The sequence below is a fragment of the Bufo bufo genome, chromosome 1 (assembly GCF_905171765.1).
Source record: "Bufo bufo chromosome 1, aBufBuf1.1, whole genome shotgun sequence".
Classification (NCBI taxonomy): Eukaryota; Metazoa; Chordata; class Amphibia; order Anura; family Bufonidae; genus Bufo; species Bufo bufo.
Genome location: NC_053389.1, coordinates 392937866 through 392960815, shown reverse-complemented (window position 1 = coordinate 392960815; position 22950 = coordinate 392937866). Strand labels below are relative to the sequence as shown.

General features: G+C 46.5%; 1 protein-coding gene across 3 annotated transcripts in view; it reads right to left on the bottom strand.

Moving 5' to 3' along the window:
* Nucleotides 1-7380: 7380 nt before the first annotated feature.
* Nucleotides 7381-22950, bottom strand: part of SHROOM1 (shroom family member 1) — a 146958-nt gene continuing 131388 nt past the window's right edge. For all 3 annotated transcript variants that reach the window (XM_040405689.1, XM_040405706.1, XM_040405697.1), the window contains one exon: nucleotides 7381-7999. In XM_040405689.1, the coding sequence (XP_040261623.1) occupies nucleotides 7745-7999 (255 nt within the window). In that variant the 3' untranslated portion in view covers nucleotides 7381-7744. The remainder of the gene's footprint in view (nucleotides 8000-22950) is intronic.

Below are 22950 nucleotides of genomic sequence, written 5' to 3'. Positions count from 1 at the left end.
GTGCCGGAATGCCGGATCCGTCCTTCCAGTCTGCGCATGCGCAGACCTTTAAAAATGAGAAAAAAATAAATACCGGATCCGTTTTGCCTGATGACACCGGTAAAACGGACCTGGTATTGCAATGTATTTTTCAGGCATACAGTTTGTCTGATCAGGCAGACAGTTCAGGCAACGGAACTGCCTGCCGGAATCAAACAACGCAAGTGTGAAAGTAGCCTAAGGCTCCATTCACATGTCCGCAAATGGGTCCGCATTTGTTCCGCAATTTTGCGTAACGGGTGCGGACCCATTCATTTTCTATGGGGACGGAATGGATGCAGACAGCACACAGTGTGCTGTCAGCATCCACATTTGCGGAGCGCGGGCCCGGTCTTCAGGTCCGCAGCTCCGCAAAAGATAGAACATGTCCTATTCTTGTCCGCAGCTTGCGGACAAGAATAGGCATTTCTATAGGGGTGCCGGGCGGGTGTGTTGCGGATCCGCAATTTGGGTCCGCAACACACCACGGACGTGTGAATGGAGCCTAAAGATAGAACATGTCCTATTATTGCCCGCAAATCACGTTCCGTGGCTCCATTCAAGTCAATGAGTCCGCAAAAAAACGGAACACATACGGAAATGCATCCGTATGTCTTCCGTTTCCGTTCCGTTTTTTGCGGAACCATCTATTGAAAATGTTATGCCCAGTCCAATTTTATCTATGTAATTACTGTATACTGTATATGCCATACGGAAAAACAGAACAGAAACGGAAACAAAAAACGGAACAACGGATCCGAGAAAAACGGACCGCAAAACACTGAAAAAGCCATACTGTCGTGTGCAGGAGGCCTTATACTTTTTCTTCCAATATGTTTCTCCGCAGGCTTTGTCTAAGAAAACACCAAAAACTGCATGTGTGAATTCAGCCGAAGGGCATTTTCCGATTTAGTGTTGTGATGCAGCACTACTAAACAAAAGAAAAATAGAAAACCGCTGTTACCATACATTATTTTTACTGTTGTTTTGTAGATATTTTTTTTAAATGTAAAAGCAGTAACTGTTGCTTTGTGGATCTGTATAGTGGTTTCATGTGAGCACTACATATTTTACTATGTTATGGCATAGTTTTTTCACCACCATATAACGGTATTATTTTGGCACAGTAAGATTATGCTTTACTAGGCTTTTCAGTGTTTGGCCTCATGCACACGACCGTTGTTCTAGTCTGCATCCGAGCCGCAATTTTTGCGGCTCGGGTGCGGACCCATTCACTTCAATGGGGCCGCAAAAGCTGCGGACAGCACTCTGTGTGCTGTCCGCATACGTTACTCCGTTCCGTGGCCCCGCAAAAAAAATATAACATGTCCTATTCTTGTCCGTTTTGCGGACAAGAATAGGCATTTCTACAATGGGCCGTCTATTCCGTTCCGCAAATTGCTAAAGGCACATGGGCGGCTTCCGTGTTTTGCGGATCCGCAATTTGCGGACCCCAAAAAACCGAATGGTCGTGTGCATGTAGCCTTTCCCAAAGAAAAGATGGAAAAGCCGTATCCTTTCACTATTTGTTTCCTCTGGAAAAACAAACAAACAAAAAGAAAAAAAAATAATGTGTGAAGCCAGCATAAAGTTACACACTGGAAAATCTTAGCACAGACATTTGACAAAAAAACCCACTTCTTTTTGGGTAGGGTCATTTTATGCAGATTTACAGTTACATTGTTAAACATAGTTACATCATTATAAATAAAAATTTCATTAAAAAAAATGATACAACCAAAATGTAGATTCACGGACATTCTCTACAGCAAGCCAAATAGGTCATCATTCCAGATTCATACATAATAAGAGCCCTAGTAGTTTGGTATTTTTCTAGTTTTCCCATGACGCAAACCTCATCCAAGGCTGAAGGGGTTAATTGTACCACTGTGAGAAGAACAGAGACAGAACTGAAAATAGCTCATCCAGGCCTAAATAATTTTTCTGCAGAATGTGTGTTAGTGAGCCAAGAGGTTGGAGTAAAGCAGGCCGTGGGAACAAGGTTACAGTATATGCAGTTACATTCCATTGGGGTTGACCATTGTTGAGGCAATCTAATAGTTTCTATGGAAAATGCTGTGATTTATACCATATATGCCCATGTTCCCTCCACCCATTCCCTTATTTAGATACATTTATCAGCAATTAAATGTAAAATGCAATTAGCAGTTTTTTTTGTTTTTTTAACATAAAACAGGTAACCAAATCCAGTGAACACCCATATCAGAAGAAGAATATGGATGAGGTTAGCCATGACTCCTTGTTTCGCCTGCCAACTGTATGTTAAAGAGTATTCTGATTAGATTAAGTTATCTTTATCCACAGGGCAGGGGATAACTATTAGATTGATGGGGGTCCTGCTGCTGGGGCCCCCACCAATCACAATAACAAGGGCCCCATTCACCCTGCAGCCTCCCTGAAAAGAACAGAGCGACAGGTCAGGCATGCGTGTGGCTGCTCCATTAATTTCTGTGAGAATTCTGGAGATAGCCCCTTTCAAATTATAGCAGTAGAGCTGTCTCCTGGCATCCTTGGCAAATAATGGTCTACCAGACATAACATGGACAAATAGGTCTGCCAGTGAACCTTTCCATGCTGGGTAATATGGAGGGAGCCAGTGTGGGGGACCCTTCCCTAAGAAGTCTATATGTCCTAACTGGGCACATAGAGCTTTTCTTCATGAGACCACCCATCTAAAAACTTGAAAACTGGAGTTAAACTATAGAATATGCCCAGTGATCGTCTACGAGCCAAACACAGTTCGGATTACTTAAAAGGAACCTATCACATTAAATATTGTGTTTGAGATGCATTTAAAGAGGACCTGTCCCGTCTCCTGACATGCCTGTTTTAATGTTTTATGCATTCCCCATGTAATAACAATTCTGGAGCATCTATTCTTATGGCTCTATGGTGTTCCATTCCTCTATTATTTCTATCAGAAGTTATGAATAGTTGCTAGCAGTCTGCAGTAAAGGTACAGAGGGAAGGTAACCAGTTGGGGGTGTGCACCTGTACAGTCTGGCAATGGCAGCACTGATTGGATAGAGCGAGTCTGCGCAGGTATACACCCCCAACTGGTTATCAGCCCTCTGTACCGTTACTGCAGACTGCTAGCAATTCATTCATAACTTCTAGTAGAAATAATAAAGGAATGGAACAACATAGAGCCATAAGAATAGATGCTCCAGGATTGTTATTACATGGGGCATGCATGAAGCTATTAAAACAGGCATGTCAGGAGACGGGACAGGTCCTCTTTAAAGAGCAGGAGGAGCAGATTGATGTATAGTTTTGTGGGAAAGATTCAGTATAACTTATTTCGTACATATAAATTCCTGTTTATTCAGAACTTTGAAGTCAAAGAGGTGGTGCAATCATTGATTGACAGCTATATCTGTATACACAGTCATAGAGGGTAGGCTTTCAGTCACTAATAGGACCTCCTCTTTTACACCAAAGCCCAGAATGAGTAGGAATTTAAGTGAATGAAAAACAAATTATACTGAATCTTTTCCCACAAAACTATTCATCAATCTGCTTGGCTCCTTCTGCTCTATAGCATGCTGCCTGCAGATGCCTGTGAAGATGTCCACACTATTGTCAATTATGACAAGGCTACAAGGCTATAGACACCTTTGGGAGCAAATTTTTTTTTTATCATTGCATTCTACTAATTTTGTGCTAAAAGGTTTTTTCAATTGGCCTTTATCAAAAACTTTCAACAGTTTTTGTTTCCATCAGAGAGCTGCTTTGACAGCTCAGACTGTAACACTTATCTGTACTTTTCTAATAATGCAAACCCTAATTTAAGTCATATGTTTATTAGTTTGATACGAATTTACCTATAATGAGTGTTTATGAGCTGAAAGTACAGATAATAGCTACAGATCAAGCCATCAGGGCAGCTGTCTGACAGATTCTCTGAGAAGGTGGAAGTAACAGTCTGCAGATGCACTAAAACTCGTAGAGGAAAAACTGTTGATAAAGATAATTTGGCAAAAAATTATTTTAGCCCTAAATAAGTATGATGCAATGATAAAAAAAAAATTGCCCCAAAGGTGTCAATAACCTTTTAAAGACAATACGAGTTCAAGATATTTATAGTGAAATACATCTATAGTACATGCGGAAATATTTATCTTTCAGTTTCTGAATCAAAAAGAAACCTTCTTTCTTACTGGTTTTTCCTGTTTCATATGCATTGTCACAGAGCAAGGTGGGGTATAGGCTCATGTTCATGGGCTTGGAAGTGCCATGGAAGGCATCAATAGTCAGATACATGTGCAGTGAGCCCCAGAGGAGCTGGTGCAGCGGACAGGAGTGGTAGTTGCCGTGATGAGATGTTGTGTCATGGTGTACTCCCTCAGACAGTTGCTCCCTGGGGATAAGTGCAGTGGAAAAGTGGTTTAAAGAATCAGGCCAGAAGTAAAAGTATAAAGCGCAGTGACGTCATCAAAGGTCCTTTAGCCAGGTCCAGAAGAAAGTAGAAAGAAAATCTTCTACGCAATCAAGTGGATGGGGTGAGTTAAATTAGTTTATCATTTTTAACCCCTCAATGGACATTTTACTTTGCATTCTGTATTCAGAATGCTATTATTTTCCCTTATAACCATGTTATAAGGGAAAATAATAAAATCTACACAACACCGATCCCAAATCCGAACTTCTGTGAAGAAGTCCAGGTTCGGGTCTGGGTACCAAACCTGACGATTTTTCTCACGCATGTGCAAAACGCATTAAAACGCTTTGCACTTGCGCAGAAAAATCGCGCATTTCCCAAAATGCACCCGTACCTTGTTTGGCCCTCAAACGCGACGCCCGTGTGAAAGAGGCCTAAGGCCTCTTTCACACGGGCATCATGTTTTTGGCTCGGATAAGATGCGGGTGCGTTGCGGGAAAATGCGCGATTTTTCCACGCGAGTGCAAAACATTTTAATGCGTTTTGCACGCGCGTGAGAAAAATCGGCATGTTTGGTACCCAAACCCGAACTTTTACACAGAAGTTCGGGTTTGGGTTAGGTGTTGTGTAGATTGTATTATTTTCCCTTATAACATGGTTATAAGGGAAAATAATAGCATTCTTAATACAGAATGCATAGTACAATAGGGCTGGAGGGGTTAAACAAAAATAAAAAATAATTTAACTCACCTTAATCCACTTGTTCGCGCAGCCCGGCTTCTCTTCTACCTTCATCTGTGAGGAAAAGGACCTGTGATGATGTCACTGCACTCATCACATGGTCCAGCACCATGGTGATGGATCATGTGATAGACCATGTGATGAGCGTGAAAATCACCGCTCATCTGCACAGCCCCATAGAAGTGAATGGGTCCGGATTCAGTGCGGGTGCAATGCGTTCACCTCACGCATCGCACCCGCGCGGAAATCTCGCCCGTTTTAAAGAGGCCTAACAGTCTCTCTTTACTGTAAGGCCTCATGCACACGGCCTTTAGGCGGCCGTGGCCGTATCGCGGCCCGCAAACGGCGGGTCAGCAATCCGCGGCCGCGTGCACCACGCGTCACGGATGCGGACCGATTCCCTTGAATGGGTCCGCAATTCCGGAGATGCGGAACGGAACACCGGAAGCACTACGGAGTGCTTCCGTGGTGTTTCTTTGCGTTGTTCCGCACCGCAAATAAATATAACATGTCATATTATTTTCCGGTGTGGATGTTGCCTGTGCATTGCGGACCGCAATTGTGGTTCCCAATGCACGGAATGGCCGCACAACGGCCGTGTGCATGAGGCCTAAAGCTGTGGTTTTGCTGGTCACTCTGTAGCTTCTATGATGGAAGCAATCTCGGTTTTAGGAATCTCTCTGGAGTGGTGGTCTCACAGGAGAACTGGATCAGGTCCCTTGATTAAGGAGTTTAAGCACATGCTTGTTTCCACTTCTCTGCCTGGACTCAAACTTTCCCTCCTGGCAGGAAGTAGGACCAGTCCATTCCTACCAAGACAGGAGGAACAGGGTGGTTAACTCTGTTCCTGCCAACCATACCTCTTATGCTGTATGGTGTGCTGGGCATAACATAGCATTATACATAACATAACAAGCATTTGCAGATACCCCCAGATCTGGGGTACTGCACATGTGAGAGAGATGCTTTATATGATGGAGAAAAGATCTTTACCAGTTTCACCTTCATGTGATTATATAGAATGCCAAAAATGCATCGGTGTCCATGTGAAATATAAACCAATAAGCCCCTCCAATCTGATTGCACCTCCTCTTCATGATAAACTATGGTGGCTCAGTGCTTAGCACTTGCACAGCTAGAGCCCTGAGTTCTAATAAAATCATGGACTACCGGGGATATTTATCAAACTGGTATAAAAGAAAACCGACTTAGTTGCCCATAGCAACCAATCAGATTTCACCTTCCATTTTCAAAAGGCACTCTGAAAAATAAAAGGGGGAATCTGATTGGTTGCTATGGGCACACTCCAAAAACACACTCATAGGTTAATTACTGTATCTTTCCATGTAATTGTCCCTTGTAAATTTGTTTGAAGTAAGAAATGTAGATTGTGAGCCCCATTGGGGACAGGGATTCATGTGAATGGTGCCTGTCTCTTTGTACTGCACAATATTTTGGGGCTATATAGTAAGTAAGAAATGTATAAATAAGTAACTAACATATTTGGGGACTGGATTATTGCTGATCGAAATGAACGTTCGTTCGATGTTCCCAATAATTGTCCATATAAATGTGCCATTGGTCAGCTCACAAATGAGCAGTTTATGCTTTTTTCACGGGGATGTGTGCCGACATATCAAAGTATGAGGGCATGAATGACCGTAGTAATGATTGTTCGGCCTTCATGCACTTTATCGGCCAGTGTAAAAGGACCTAGACTTTAAAATCTGAGTATTTTCTGCAGATAAAGGGGTTGAGCAGGGGTTTTATATTGATGACCTATCCTTTGGATAGGCAGCTCCCCATGTGAGCGCTGCCTCCTCTTCACGTCGTCTACTGTGGAGCAGTGGCGTAGTAAAATTAAAAGTACTCAATCCATTTACGTGAATGGAGTGGCTACTTGTAATTACACTGCACTTCTGACATGACAGGCAGTGTAATGAAGAGGAGGAAGTAGCACTCTCATGGATGTCTGCCTCCTTCTCAAACAGCTGATTGGTGGGGGTGCCGGGGGTCTGACCCCCACTGATCAGATATTGATGACCTATCCTGCGGATAGGTCATCAATAAAAAAACCTGCTTAACCCCTTTAGCTCTAATATATACACATGTTCCAAACGCTAACATATATATAGTTGTTTGTTAGTGAACAGAAATCTACAAATGTAAACTGCTTGAGCAGACCCCATAGAGTAGAATTCAGATAACACAGTCAGGATTATGTATATAGTTTTATTGAAATGACCGAGTCAATCAAGAAACCGCAAAACATGGACACTATTCCTTAGAACATCATTGAAAAAAAAAGACAAAAAACATTGAAAACTTATGCAAAAAGGCACACAGTTGTATTAATGCAATTTCAACCTTCCTCTCTGTCAACCATTTTCTTGCTTGATTAACACTGACACAAATACTTTCAGCAAGTCCCACCTACGTCCAGGGGTTAGGAGAATTAATTCTGTTATGTCTTAGCAGCAGCTTAATCAACACCAATATACTTTAATATCACAAAGCCCAAAGGACTCTGTCGTCATGACATGGAATGCCAGCAAGAATGTGGCTTTGCCTTCTACGGGCTAATTAAGGAGGAATGCTGTTATGAAGACTTTCCAACTGTTCCTCGTGAAATTTAATCTGTTCATCCAGGTCTTTTTGCTCAATCAAGAACGAGGTCTTCAGACGCACAAAATGTTTGTATTCCTCCAGCTGAGTCTCACTTAGGTATTTGGCTAGGATCCCTGTAACCACCTGTTCTCTGCGGTCCAGGTTCTCCTTTAAATCTTTGGCATCCTCTCTCTGCCTGGACAGGAGGTTGTGACGTTCCTTCAGTGATTGCTGAAAAGTACAACAGGTATAAATGGTTAAGTGAACCAAAAATTCAAACAGTTCTGGTCCCTAAGACAATATCTTAAATGGGGTTGTTCATTTTGAAAACCCATTTTCTTTCACTCTCTTGAAGTCAATAGAGTCAGGCCCTCTCTTCAAGATCATCATCTCTTGGCCAAAGAGGAGAGCGTCTGAATGTCCATGGATGAATTATACAAAACAAACCATTCATTTGTTACGATATTTGCCTGATTGCCAGAGGAGAAGAAAGCTGTATGTACATGTATCAATCATGTCCTCTGTATTAGCAATCACTACATCAATCGCTGGCTCCCATAGAGAATCATTGTTTTTGGGCAGCAGATCGCTGTTTACAAAGGACAATCTGCTATCCAGAAATTATGATTTCTGGTGCCAGCTGTAAGACATGATTAACTGCTGGACGAGCATTAGTTCATTCATTGGGCGATTGCTGACACCTTTACACAGACAATTATCAGGTACAGTAGTGTGGCAGTTTTTTTCTAGGAAAAACGATAAACGGCGCACAATAGGGTAATAACGTCAGACATAAATGTATTAAAAACCTCCAAAATTGAAGGCTCACCTTGCTAGGTTGTGCAAAAGATAGGCACAACACTAGTGTACGCTTGTTGGGGGGGTGATAAACACCCAATGGTCGGGCAGCCAGGGATACGAACACTTCCACACGGGGATGCCTGGGGTCCCCAGGAAGGTAAATGGATCCAAAGGATGAAGAGGATGATCCCGCGGCGCAAAGAACCAGCCTTAGTTAGGTTCTAACACCCAGAAATGCGTTGTACCATCTGCTACAAAGAATAAATCTGTCTCCTGTTTGACAACTAAGGCTGGTTATTTGCGCCGCGGGATCATCCTCTTCATCCTTTGAATTATCAGGTACAAGCATTTCTACAAATGCTTATCCCTGATAGTTGGTCTGATTATTGGTCCATGTAAAAAGACCTTCACGCTGGAGGATCTTTCCTGTCCTGCATTACACAGACAACAAATTGATATGCACTGTGTAATGCTTCATTCCCCCTGTGTGGGTGCTGCAGGAAATTAAACAATTACAGCCAAGATTTAAATGGATATCAGCTGATCACCGGGGCCCCAAAAGGGGAACACTTTGTGATTAGTTTACAGTCAAGGGACCATTCTGACAAGCAGGGATTGTCTGAAGCAGAGAATGCTTAAGAGGAATGTGTCATCAGAAAATGACCTATTATTTAAATCGCATTTGTTTGTTAAATATTTTTTAGAATTTTTGGTGAGTTTTTTTTATTTCTCCATGTTACTATATATATTTTATTTAAAAAAATGTATATAATCCTGCAATGTTCCCACTAGGTCTAAAATTAGGTTAGGATTTCCTGTTCAGTACAGGTAACTTTTCAGTAGTTAATATTATCACCACCACAGGCAAAATTACAATGACAGGTAACACTTCTGTACAGATAACACACGATCCACCATTTATTTATTTTTCTTTTAATTCAGAGGGAAAAAAAACAGCAGTCTAGTTTGAAGTTGTTTGGATGCAGAACCTGTACAAGCAGACCAAAAATGTTAGTTTGTGAGCGTTCGTATGCGGGATTGCAAGTGTGTGTTTGTATTAGGTGGGTGATTTAAGATTAAAGGGAACCTGTCACCAAAAAAACGCTTACTAAGCTGTTAATAGTACCTTATAGTGCTGCATAGTAGTTTCCTAATGCACTTTTTCATCGTTTAGCCGCATCTAGCCTCCTTGAGAAATCGATGTTTTATTCAGCCGCTGCCCCCTGCTTCAAGTCAGGTTTGAAGTCAAGGGGGCAGCAGCCTAGGCGTCTCCAATGCTGCTCTCCCCGCCTCCCGCCGCCTTTATTGACAAGCCGGATCTCAGTGCCGGGACCGCGCTCCCAGCCCGCATGCGCAGTAAAGGGCTGCTGTAGCGCAATCCCGGCTCCGGCTCGTACACTCAGCCGGCTTCAGTTTCGCTACTGCGCATTCGCCTGGCATCTTCTGTAACTGCGCTAGTATGTAAGGCTGGCGGGCGCATGTGCAGTAGCGAAACTGAAGCCAGCTGAGTGTACGAGCCGGAGCCGGGATCATGCTACAGCAGCCCTTTACTGCGCATGCAGGCTGGGAGCGCGGTCCCGGCACTGAGATCCGGCTTGTCAATAAAGGCGGCAGGAGGCGGGGAGAGCAGCATAGGAGACGCCTGAAAAAGTGCATTAGGAAACTACTATGCAGCACTATAAGGTACTATTAACAGCTTAGTAAGCGTTTTTTTGGTGACAGGTTCCCTTTAAGTGACTTTAGATTCAGGGACTTTAGGAATAGACTACATTAAGTCAGTTGTTTTTCACTGCATTTAGAGATGAGCGAATTTCAGGTTATGAAATTTGTTTGCGCTTCGTTTACTGGTAAAAGGTGAATTGCGCTATGGATTCCGTTACCACGGACCATAACGCAATTCTATGATGGAATGCATTCCGTTATTTATTCCGTCATAATAGAAGTCTATGGGTTGCAATACAGATCTGTCCCGTTTCCGTTATAATAACGGAGTCCATGACGCAATTCACCTTTTACCAGTAAATGAAGCGTGAATTATTGTAACTTTTTTTCTATTGCTCTTGTGTATTCCCCATTAGTATGAGTTCCATTATTGACAGTGCAGTCCAGTGCACATCTTGTCAAATGTATGTGCAGTCCTGGAACAGCCGTTTGAGGGAACATATCTTTGTTCAAAATGTGAGCAAATTGATCGTTTGGAATCGCACATTATGTATCTAAGGGCTCATGCACAGGGACCGTATGTCTTGGAGGGCATACGGTTGTGAGCGGGCCATATGTCCGGGATCGGCATACATCGTGCGCACAGGAGCGTCGAGCTGCCCGCGGGACTATTGTCCTGCACTCATATGATCTTATGAGTACGGGACAATAGCCCGGCGGGTGTTCCAATGCGCACAGCATCATAGTAATCTATGATGCTGTGCGCTCACGTGCGCACGATGTATGCCGCTCTGGGACATATGGCCCGCTCACGGACCGTATGTCTCGGAGGGCATACGGTCGTGTGCATGAGCCCTAAAAGAGAGAATTTTGACACTGAGAAGTGTTGGTAATTTGGAATTTGGGGTAGAAGCAGCGAAGGGTGGTAGTATGGATAATCAAGAAAGTGAGGTAGGTAGCTGGATTACATTTAAAAAGCAGGGTAGAGGGAAGAGTTCTGATCTGACACACCCCAAATAGTATACAAGGTTGGCAGATGAGGGGGATGTCAGGTCAGGGATAGCACTGCTGCAGCCAGACACTTCCTCTGCTAGTCAGGGGAATGTCGGCTCGAGTAAGCAGGAGAGCAGGGAAGGCCAAACAAGTGCTGGTAGTGGAAGACTCCATTATTAGCTATACAGATAGGATGATATGCCATAAAAACCAGTATTTTTCGAACGGTGTGTTGTCATCCTGGTGCTCGAGTTCGACATATCAGGTTGATAGATTACTGGGAGGGGCTGGCGAAGACTAAGCATTCATGGTCGACATTGGAAACAATGATAAAGTTATTAGTAGGTGGAGGGTCCTTAAAAATGATTTTAGGGATTAAAGTCACAAGCTCAGGGCAAGGACCTCAAAAGGTAGTGTTTTCTAACATACTACCTGTACCACGAGCCACGCAAGAAAGGCAGCGGGAGGTTAACAAGGGGCTCAAGAACTGGTGTAGGAAGGAGGGGCTTGGGTTCCTGGAGAACTGGGCCGACTTCTCTGTTAGCTACAGACTCTATCATAGGGATGGGCTGCACCTCAATGTGGAAGGGGCAGCTGTGTTGGGGGAGAAGATGACTAGAAGGTTGGAGGAGTGTTTAAACTAGGGACTGGAGGATAGGGTAATTACATTATAGGAGGGGAAGATAGAGACCTGGGGTGAGGTAATGAAAATGGGGGAGGAATGGAAGGGATTAGAACAGCTCATAAGGAAAGGTGTAGGGTAAAAAATGTATATAAACCTCTCAGCTATATGCAGGGGTGGGATTCAAATTTCTAATAACAAGTTCCCTACTCAACGGTGGACATGGGTCGTTACGACTCGTTTACATATACATACACCATATATATGCAACACTCATACACAAAAATACACCATATATAAGCTACACACACATACCACCCAACTTTTAAAAAGCCTAAGGAGCTAAACTATGCAATGGAAGCACTCAACTCCAGCTGCTGCCGGCAGAGCTCTGGATTGGGATTCAGCCATTAACACGGTTCTCCGATCCGGCTGTAATTTTAACAACCGTATCTAGATAACCTGAGGGAATCGGCTGAATCCCATTAGAGATGTCCCGAACTATCCGCCGGCGAATAGTTCCCGGCGAACATCGCTTGTTCGTGTTCGCCGCGGCGGGCGAACATATGCGATGTTCGGTCCGCCCCCTATTCGTCATCATTGTGTAAACTTTGACCCTGTACCTCACAGTCAGCAGACACATTCCAGCCAATCAGCATCATACCCTCCCTCCCAGACCCTCCCACCTCCTGGACAGCATCCATTTTGTATTCATTCAGAAGCTGCAGTGTCACAAATTTCACTAAGTTGCAATCGCAATGCGATTAATACAGGTTATATTAATCACATAGCGAATTCCACTTAGAGCTGGGTTCCTAATGGTTGTTGTATTGCTAGAATATAATGAAGATTGAGAATATAGTGCTATAGTCGTTATATTTGTCAATTCTAGCAATAAAACCATTAGGAACTCTTAGATCTAAGTTGTAATCGCAATGCGATTAATACAGGTTATATTAATCGCATTGCGAATTCAACTTAGAGCTGGGTTCCTAATGACCCTGTACCTCACAGTCAGCAGACACATTCCAGCCAATCAGCATCATACCCTCCCTCCCAGACCCTCCCACCTCCTGGACAGCATCCATTTTAGATTCATTCGGAAGCTGCATTCTTAGTGAGAGGAGGGACAGTGTAGCTGCTGCTGATTTAATAGGGAAATCGATAGCTAGGCCAGTATATTCAGTGTCCACTCCAGTCCTGAAAGACTCATCTGATCTCTGCTGTAAGGACAGCACCCCAAAAAGCCCTTTTTAGGGCTAGAACATCAGTCTGCTTTTTTTTTCCCCCCCTGTGTAATCTAATTGCAGTTGCCTGCCTGCCAGCGTGTGTGTCAGGCTCACAGCATATACTGTGCCCACTTGCCCAGTGCCACCACTCATATCTGGTGTCACAGTAGCTTGCATTAAAAAAAAATAAAAAATTTGACTGTAATATAATAGCAGTCAGTTGCCGGCACGAGCGTGTGTTTCAGGCCCTGCAAGTGCATAGTGTCACCAGCGCAACTCATATCTGGTGTCACATTCGATTCCATTTAAATAAATACAACGATTTTGACTGTGAATAAATAGCAGTCAGTTGCACACATGTGTTTGAATGTTTAAGGCCCAGCTGCAAGCGCATAGTGTCACTTCAGCGCAACTCATATCTGGTGTCACAGTAGCTTGCACGCATAGTACAACTTAGGCCTCATGCACACGACAGTTGTGTGCATCCGTGGCCGTTGTTCCGTTTTCCGTGATTTTCTGCGGACCCATTGACTTTCACTGAGTCCGTTGAAAACTCGGAAAATGCACCGTTGTTCATCCGCGGCCGTGGTCCGTGTTTCCTGTCCGTCAAAAAAATATGACCTGTCCTATTTTTTTGACGGACAACGGTTCACGGACCCATTCAAGTCAATGGGTCCGTGAAAAAACACGGATGCACACAGGATTGGCATCTGCGTCAGTAATCCGTGGCCGTAGGCTACTTTCACACAGACGGATCGTGAAAACTCATATCCGACAGTATATTCTAACACAGAGGCGTTCCCATAGTGATGGGGACGCTTCAAGTTAGAATATCCTACGAACTGTGTACATGACTGCCCCCTGCTGCCTGGCAGCACCCGATCTCTTACAGGGGGCTGTGATCTGAGGGGTTAATTGTGCGTATCATAGCCCCCTGTAAGAGATCAGGTGCTGCCAGGCAGGAGGGGGCACACCCCCCTCCCTCCCCTGTATTACTGTCCATTCATTGGTGGCCAGTGGGCCCCCCTCCCTCCCCCTCTTAATTAAAATTCCCCCCCTCCCCCCCATCATTGGTGGCAGCGGAGAGTTCCGATCGGAATCCCAGTTTAATCGCTGGGACTCCGATCGGTAACCATGGCAACCAGGACGCTACTGCAGTCCTGGTTGCCATGGTTACTTAGCAATTTTTAGAAGCATTATGCTTACCTGCGATGTCTGTGACCGGCCGGGCGCTCCTCCTACTGGTAAGTGACAGGTCTGCGCTATAAGCAATGCGCTGCACAGACCTTTCACTTACCAGTAGGAGGAGCGCCCGGCCGGTCACAGACAGCGAAGGTAAGTATAATGCTTCTAAAATTGCTAAGTAACCATGGCAACCAGGACTGCAGTAGCATCCTGGTTGCCATGGTTACTGATCGGAGTCCCAGCGATTAAACTGGGACTCCGATCGGAACTCTCCGCTGCCACCAATGATGGGGGGAATTTTAATTAGGAGGGGGAGGCCCACTGGCCACCAATGAATGTACAGTAATACAGGGGAGGGAGGGGGGGCCCACTAGCCACCAATTCATTTAAAACTGGGGAGGGAGGGGGGTGTGCCCCCTCCTGCCTGGCAGCACCTGATCTCTTACAGGGGGCTATGATACGCACAATTAACCCCTCAGGTCCGGCACCTGAGGAGTTAATTGTGCAGGTCACAGCCCCCTGTAAGAGATCGGGTGCTGCCAGGCAGCAGGGGGCAGTCATGTACACAGTTCGTAGGATATTCTAACTTGAAGCGTCCCCATCACTATGGGAACGCCTCTGTTAGAATATACTGTCGGATCTGAGTTTCACGATCTAACTCAAATCCGATGGTATATTCTAACATAGAGGCGTTCCCATGGTGATGGGGACGCTTCAAGTTAAAATATACCATCGGATTGGAGAAAACTCCGATCCGATTGTATAATAGGGACTCCTGACTTTACATTGAAAGTCAATGGGGGACGGATCCGTTTGCAATTGCACCATATTGTGTCAACGTCAAACGGATCCGTCCCCATTGACTTGCATTGTAAGTCAGGACGGATCCGTTTGGCTCCGCACGGCCATGGGCGGACACCAAAACGAATTTTTTTTCATGTCCGTGGATCCTCCAAAAATCAAAAAAGACCCACGGACGAAAAAAACGGTCACGGATCATGGAACAACGGAAATCCGTTTTGCGGACCGCAAAAAAAACCGTCCGTGTGCATGAGGCCTTAACGAATCAAAAAAAAAATGACAGGCAGAGGCAGGCCACCCCGCAGGGGCCATCGGGGTGCTGTGATTCCCTTTGGCCCTAGAATAATTCCCAGTGTTCAGAGGCCACGTACCCTGAACTCGAAAAGTTCTGAGGACATAGTTGACTGGCTAACACAGGACACCTAATCTTCTACAGCTTCGGCTCGGAACCTTGACGCATCATCCTCCTCCAGCTCAGCTTCGGGCACCTCTCATGTTACCACTCGCCCGCCTGCTGCCACCACCAACACTAGCACCACAGCTGCTTCACTTGATCTGTCAGAGGAGTTATTTACACATCAGTTGGAAGAAATGAGTGATGTGCAACCATTATTGCCACAGGATGTAGATAACAGGGATATGTCTCAGTCAGGCAGCATTACACACATGGACGTACGATGTGATGATGATGATGTTGTACCCGCTGCTGCTTCGTTTGCTGAGTTGTCAGATACAAGTGAAGCGGTTGATGATGACGATGTGTCCGTGGATGTCACGTGGGTGCCCGCTCGAAGAGAAGAAGAACAGGGGGAAAGTTCAGATGGGGAGACAGAGGAGGAGGAGACGAGTTGGAAGCAGGGGGAGGTCGTCGCAAGGAGCTAGTGGCACAGTCAGACAGCATACATCGGCACCCGGGGTCAGCCAGACAGCACGCCAATCAACGCATGCTGTTGCCACCACCAGAATGCCGTCATTGCAGAGCTCAGCAGTGTGGCATTTTTTTGGTGTGTCTGCCTCTGACAACAGCGATGCCATTTGCAACCTGTGCCAAAAGAAACTGAGTCGTGGGAAGTCCAACACCCACCTAGGTACAACTGCTTTGCGAAGGCACATGATCTCAAATCACAAACGCCTATGGGATCAACACATGAGTACAAGCAGCACACAAACTCAAAGCCGCCATCCTCCTCCTGGTCCAGCATCTTCAGCCACGTCAACCACTGCTATCCTCCTTGCCCCCTCTCAACCATCCGCCACTCCGTCTCTCACCTTGAGAAGTTCCTGCTCATCTGCCCACAGTCAGGTGTCTGTCAAGGACATTCTTGAGCGTAAGAAGCCAATGTCACAAAGTCACCCCCTTGCCCGGCGTCTGACAGCTGGTTTGTCTGAACTTTTAGCCCGCCAGCTTTTACCATAGAAGCTGGTGGAGTCTGAGGCGTAGTGGAAGGTACCCGGCCGAAATTTCTTTTCACAAAAGGCAATCCCCAACCTGTACTCTATTGTGGAAAAGGAAGTCATGGCATGTCTGGCACACAGTGTTGGGGCAAGGGTCCATCGGACCACTGATACCTGGTCTGCAAAGCACGGTCAGGGCAGGTATTTCACGTACTCTGCGCATTGGGTAAACCTGCTGATGGCTGCCAAGCATGGAATGCGTGGCTCTGCAGAGGAGTTGGTGACACTGCCACGACTTGCAGGGAGGCCTACTGCCACCTCCTCTACTCCTTCTACTCCATCCTCTTCGCTAACCTCCTCGGCTGAGTCCTCTTCTGCTGCTACGTCTTGCTCCACATCAACTGCACCCCCCCAGCTCCCCAGGGGCTATTCCACATCCCGGATACGACAGCGTCACGCCGTCTTGGGGTTGACATGCCTGAAAGCAGAGAGTCACACCGGACCAGCACTCCTGTCCGCCCTTAACGCACAGGTGGATCAGTGGCTGACTCCGACCCAACTGGAGATCGGCAAAGTGGTGTGTGACAACGGAAGCAATTTGTTGGCGGCATTGAATTTGGGCAAGTTGACACATGTGCCGTGCATGGCACATGTGTTGAATCTGATCGTACAACGCTTTGTGCATAAGTACCCAGGCTTACAGGATGTCCTCAAGCATGCCAGGAAGGTGTGTGGCCATTTCAGACGTTCCTACACGGCCATGGCGCACTTTTCAGATATTCAGCGGCGAAACAACATGCCAGTGACGCGCTTGATTTGCGACAGCCCGACATGTTGGAATTCAACACTCCTAATGTTCGACCGCCTGCTCCAACAAGAAAAAGCCATCAACTAGTATTTGTATGACCGGGGTGCTAGGACAGCCTCTGCGGAGCTGGGAATTTTTTTGCCACGTTACTGGACGCTCATGCGCAATGCCTGTAGGCTCATGCGTCCTTTTGAAGAGGTGACAAACCTAGTCAGTCGCACCGAAGGCACCATCAGCGACATCATCCCATTTGTTTTCTTCCTGGAGCGTGCCCTGCGAAGAGTGCTGGATCAGTCCGTAGCTGAGTGTGAAGTGGAAGAGTTGTGGTCACCATCACCATTAGAAACAGCCTTATCAGTATCGCTTGCTGGACCTGCGGCAACGCTGGAAGATGAGCCAGAGGAGGAATGTGGCTTTGAGGAGGAGGAAGACCAACCACAGCAGGCATCCCAGGGTGCTCGTTGTCACTTATCTGGTACCCGTGGTGTTGTACGTGGCTGGGGGGAAGAACAGACCTTCAGAGAGATCAGTGAGGACGAGGAACGGGACATGAGTAGCTCTGCATCCAACCTTGTGCAAATGGGGTCTTTCATGCTGTCGTGCCTGTTGAGGGACCCTCGTATAAAAAGGCTGAAGGAGAACGACCTGTACTGGGTGGCCACGCTACTAGACCCCCGGTATAAGCAGAAAGTGCCTGAAATGTTACCGAATTACCAGAAGTCGGAAAGGATACAGCAGTTCCAAAACAAGTTAAGAAGTATGCTTTACACAGCGTATAAGGGTGATGTCACAGCACAACGGGAATCTAACAGGGGAAGAGGTGAAAGTAATCCTCCTCCTAACACGACCACGCCGGCAAGGACAGGACGCTTTACAGATGTGCTGTTGATGAAGGACATGCAGAGCTTTTTAAGTCCTACGCATCGCCACAGCCCTTCGGGGTCCACCCTCAGAGAACGACTCGACCGACCAGTAGCAGACTACCTCGCCTTAACTGCAGATATCGACATTCTGAGGAGCGATGAACCCCTTGACTACTGGGTGTGCAGGCTTGACCTGTGGCCTGAGCTATCCCAATTTGCGATAGAACTTCTGGCCTGCCCCGCTTCAAGTGTCCTGTCAGAAAGGACCTTCAGTGCAGCAGGAGGTATTGTCACTGAGAAGAGAAGTCGCCTACGTCAAAAAAGTCTAGATTACCTCACCTTTATTAAGATGAATGAGGGATGGATCCCGAAGGGACTGACAGTGGGCGATACATTTGACTAAAAAAGGCCTGATGAGATGAGCTGCCTTGGGCTAAAAATGGTCCACACGCTGCTGTATTTTATCTCTGAATGCAGGATGACTTGCGTGACTTATCCGCCACCAACTAGGGTTCAAGCCGCAATGTTTTAGGGCACTTTCTGCCTGGGAAACAAACATCAATTTTTTGTGTACATGCCTAATTTTTCTGGCCTCTGGTGCTGCACTGTGGCTTCAAACCCCCCCCCCCCCCCCAAAAAAAAAGGCACATACATGTGTCAATTCCCCTTCGTGATCGTTACCTTGTTGTGGTGAAGGGGCTTGCGTATCACAATGAAGCGACCACCTCTAGGAGTGTGTTGGGAATGGCAATGTTGGCACACCCCAGATGATAAGGTCGTTGCTTCATTGTGAACAGACCAAAAGCGATCGGCTGGATAATTTTGCATAGAAAAAACATTAATTTTCTTTGTGATCATCTAAGGTGATCATTAAAGCCTACTAGGCCAACAATGGGCCCACACTGCAGAATCATTGTTTTCTGGGTCACTTAACTGTCACTGAACTATCGCAGCACGACCATAGGCTTTGAAAAAACCCCATCGCCTGCAATCTCCCAAACGTGCGCACGAGCACAGTCATAACTACACCAAGATTGACTCATAGAGGTATAAAATTTATGTCATGAGTGTGTCAACTATTGACAACTCTTTGCAGTTGTCTAAAATTTATTCCATACACGTCCCCTGATAGGGGACGTAACAGGGATTAAACTGATAGGAATAGTACTACTTAACTTACCAATCATATCTGGTGGCACATTAGATTGCACGTGCAGTGCCCCAAATTGGAATTAAGAGGACCGACCAAGCATCTTTTTCCATCTCCCAGTTCCTAAAATCTATTCCATACACGTCCCCTGATAGGGGACGTAACAGGGATTAAACTGATAGGAATAGTACTACTTAACACACCACTCATATCTGGTGGCACATTAGATTGCACGCGCAGTGCCCCAAATTTGAAGTAGGAGGACCGACCAAGCATCTTTTTCCATCTCCCGGTTCCTAAAATCGATTCCATATACACGTCCCCTGATAGGGGACGTAACAGGGATTAAACTGATAGGAATAGTACTACTTAACACACCACACATATTGGGATTGCACAGTACATTACACAGCGCACGCGCAGTGCCCAAAATTGGAATTAAGATGACCGACCAAGCATCTTTTTCCATCTCCCGGTTCCTAAAATCTATTCCATACACGTAACAGGGGATTAGGGGACGTAACAGGGATTAAACTGATAGGAATAGTACTACTTAACACACCTTATAATAACGCAGAGAGAGTAGTCTGAAGAAGAGGAGTCAGAGGAGGAAGGTGGCTTTGAGGAGTTGGAAGACCAAACACAGCAGGCGTCCCAGGGGGCTTGTTGTCACCTTTCGGGGACCCTTGGCGTTGTACGTGGCTGGGTGGAGGAAGAGACCTTCAATGAAATCAGTGAGGACAAGGAACGGGACATGGCTAGCTTGGTATCCAACCTTGTGCAAATGGGGAGTTTGTGGTTGTGCAAATGGACTGTTTGCGGTGCGTTAAACAGGGAGTTTGGTCTGTCACTGTGAAGCGGGCATAACCATACACTACCTGATCGATACAACATCATACCTGATGTTTTAAAGCACGTTTGAACGCCCCCACCTGGCCATATTGCTGGCAATGCAGTCGCTGTAGTACCACCATAGTAGAGCCTTGTACTCTCATGTGGCAGAGAATGTGGGACACATCTTGCAATTCTTGCTGTGCATCAAGCTGCACTCCACAGTGGACACCAGGAGCAGCAGTTATGAGCAGAGACTGTATTTCATGGCCCACTGGGTCAATGTTTTTTCCGGCAGTGGAGAGGCAGCACCCCAGCAACATGGCCAGGTCCTTTTGACCCCCTCCCACCATATCATAGGACTGGCTCCCACAGCAGGCACTTTTCTGCATCCTCCTCCTCCACAGACACGGTCCTGTCCCCAACAGCAGCAGGGCACAGGGTCGCTCAAACTACCCCTCCTTCTTATGACATGTGTCAGGTCAAGCGTTCCCACACTGTGTTGCAGCTGATCGGCCTGGGAGAGAGTTGTCACACCAGCAAGCAGTTGCTCAAGTAAATCAAGCAGCAAACATACCGCTGGCTGTCACCTCGACGACAATGGGCACCCTGAACCTGGGCGAAATAACACATGTTCCCTGCATGGCACATGTCATCAACCTAGTGCTGCAGTGCTTTCTAAATTAGTACACTGGCTTGCGCAAGGTGCTGCCAATGTCCAGGAGACTGTCCAAGCATTTCAGCCACTTTTACGTGGAGAGGAAAGCTCTCCTGGACCTGTAGCAACAGAATAAGCTTCTAGAGCTTAAATTTGCAATGTGCCAACTCGCTGGAATTCAACATTTCACATGCTGGAGTGTCTGTACGAGCAGCGGAAAGCTGTGAACAATTTTGTCATGCACCTGACCGCCTCAGCAGCAGGAAGCATGTGATGCTTCGAGGTCAGGCATTGGCAGCTCATCCTAGACCCCTGTCAGGTGTGGGAGCCCTTCGCAGAGGCCACAAAGTTTGTCAGCAGGGACAACTGCGGCATGAACGACATCATCCATGTCATATTTATCTTAGAACAGACCTTGACCCTCATGCAGCAGGGGACCATAGCAGAAGAAGAGCAGCCAACTGATCTCGCTGTCTGCCCTATAGCTGTTGGGGACACACAAAGGGAATCTTGCCATGGAGGAGGAAAATGATAAGGATGATGAAGATGAGGAGCTGCTACTGCAAGAGGAGGAGAAGTTGGAGGAGTAAGAGGACGATGATGAGGATGGCAATGGCCAAGACACCCAATCATCTCAGTGGGATGGGGACGGAGGGGGGTTGGCGGAGCGACCTGTATGCTCATTTGCTTATGCACGGATAGGTGTATCATTGACATCAAGCAGTCTGATGATTATTGGATAGCCATGCTTTTAGACACGTGCTTCCAAGGCAAAATGGAGGAATGTTTTACTCTGGCAGAGAGGGAGGACAAATTACGTTACCACCAGAAAACACTGTGTACGCAGCTTGCCGCAGCTTATGGCAAGCAGGCATCTGCTGCCAGCATGTCTGAAAGGAGGCACCTCTTCACCCTCCGCAGTGTCACCCCCCTCCAGCAGCCACAAGCAGAAGCCATTTGAGTCTCCTCAACATGATGGAGCAGTTTTTCCACTTGCTGCGCCAGGCTGGGACAAGTCAGCAAGCCAACAGCTCCCGCCTCAACACCCAGGTTCAGGCCTACCTAAAGTATGGCCAGTCTATGGTGCATACCCTGTTCCCTGACCCCATGGATTTCTGGGCAGGCAGACTGGAACAGTGGCCCGAACTGGCACAGCACACTCTCTTTCTTCTTTCTTGCCCATCCTCCAGTGACATCTGGGTGAGGGTTTTCAGCGCCACAGGAGGTAGTGGTTACATCCAAACAGACCAAGTTGTCCTCCTTCTTGTCCAAAACATCACTTTTGTAAAAATGAATCAAGCCTAGATTAAGGAGGATTTTCACACTCCTCTGGCTGATTCCGATGAATAGATCGAGCATTGCTGGTGGTGCCCCACTGCTCTTGCCACTGTTGCGGTCTGCTTGCCTGTCGCCATCATGCCAATAATGCGACCTACTAACCATCACAATCTGAACAGTTGATGCTGCCACCTCCATCAGGCCACTGCTGCGACGTGCCAACCATCACATTCTGCACAGCTGCTACTGCCATCTCCATCATTGCACTAATGCGACCTGCCAACCTTCACATTTTGGATGGCTGGTGCTGCTGCCTCCATCATGCCACTAATGCGACCTGCCAACCATCATGTTCTGTACGGCTGCTGCTGCCGCCTGTATCATACCACTGCTGTGATCTGCCTATTATCACGTTCTGTATAGCTGCTGCTGCCGTCTCCATCATGCCACCTAACACCATCATGCCCTGCTGCAACCTGACAACCATCATCTTCCGTGAGGCTGCTGTTGCCTTGATCATGATGCTGCCTTTCTGACAACATGTACCATATGTCTGCTGCCGCCTGCATCATACCACTGCCGCAACCTGCCTACCATCACGTTCTGTATAGCTGCTGTCACAGTCTCCATCATGCTGCTGCCGTGAGCTGTCGACCATCATCTTTCTGTATGGCTGCTGCTGCCTTTCTGTCAACATGTACCACATGGCTGCTGCTGCAGCCGCCTCTTGCCTCAGCTGCTGCTGCTCCTCGCTGCTAATCCCCTACTGACACCACCATTAACACAAAGCATCTGCCACCACTATCCATACTACTACTTTTGCTACTATTACCCATGGACAGCCTTGAATGTTCCATGCTATGCTGCTTATGCTGCCGCATGCCAATATATCTGTACCGTACCCTT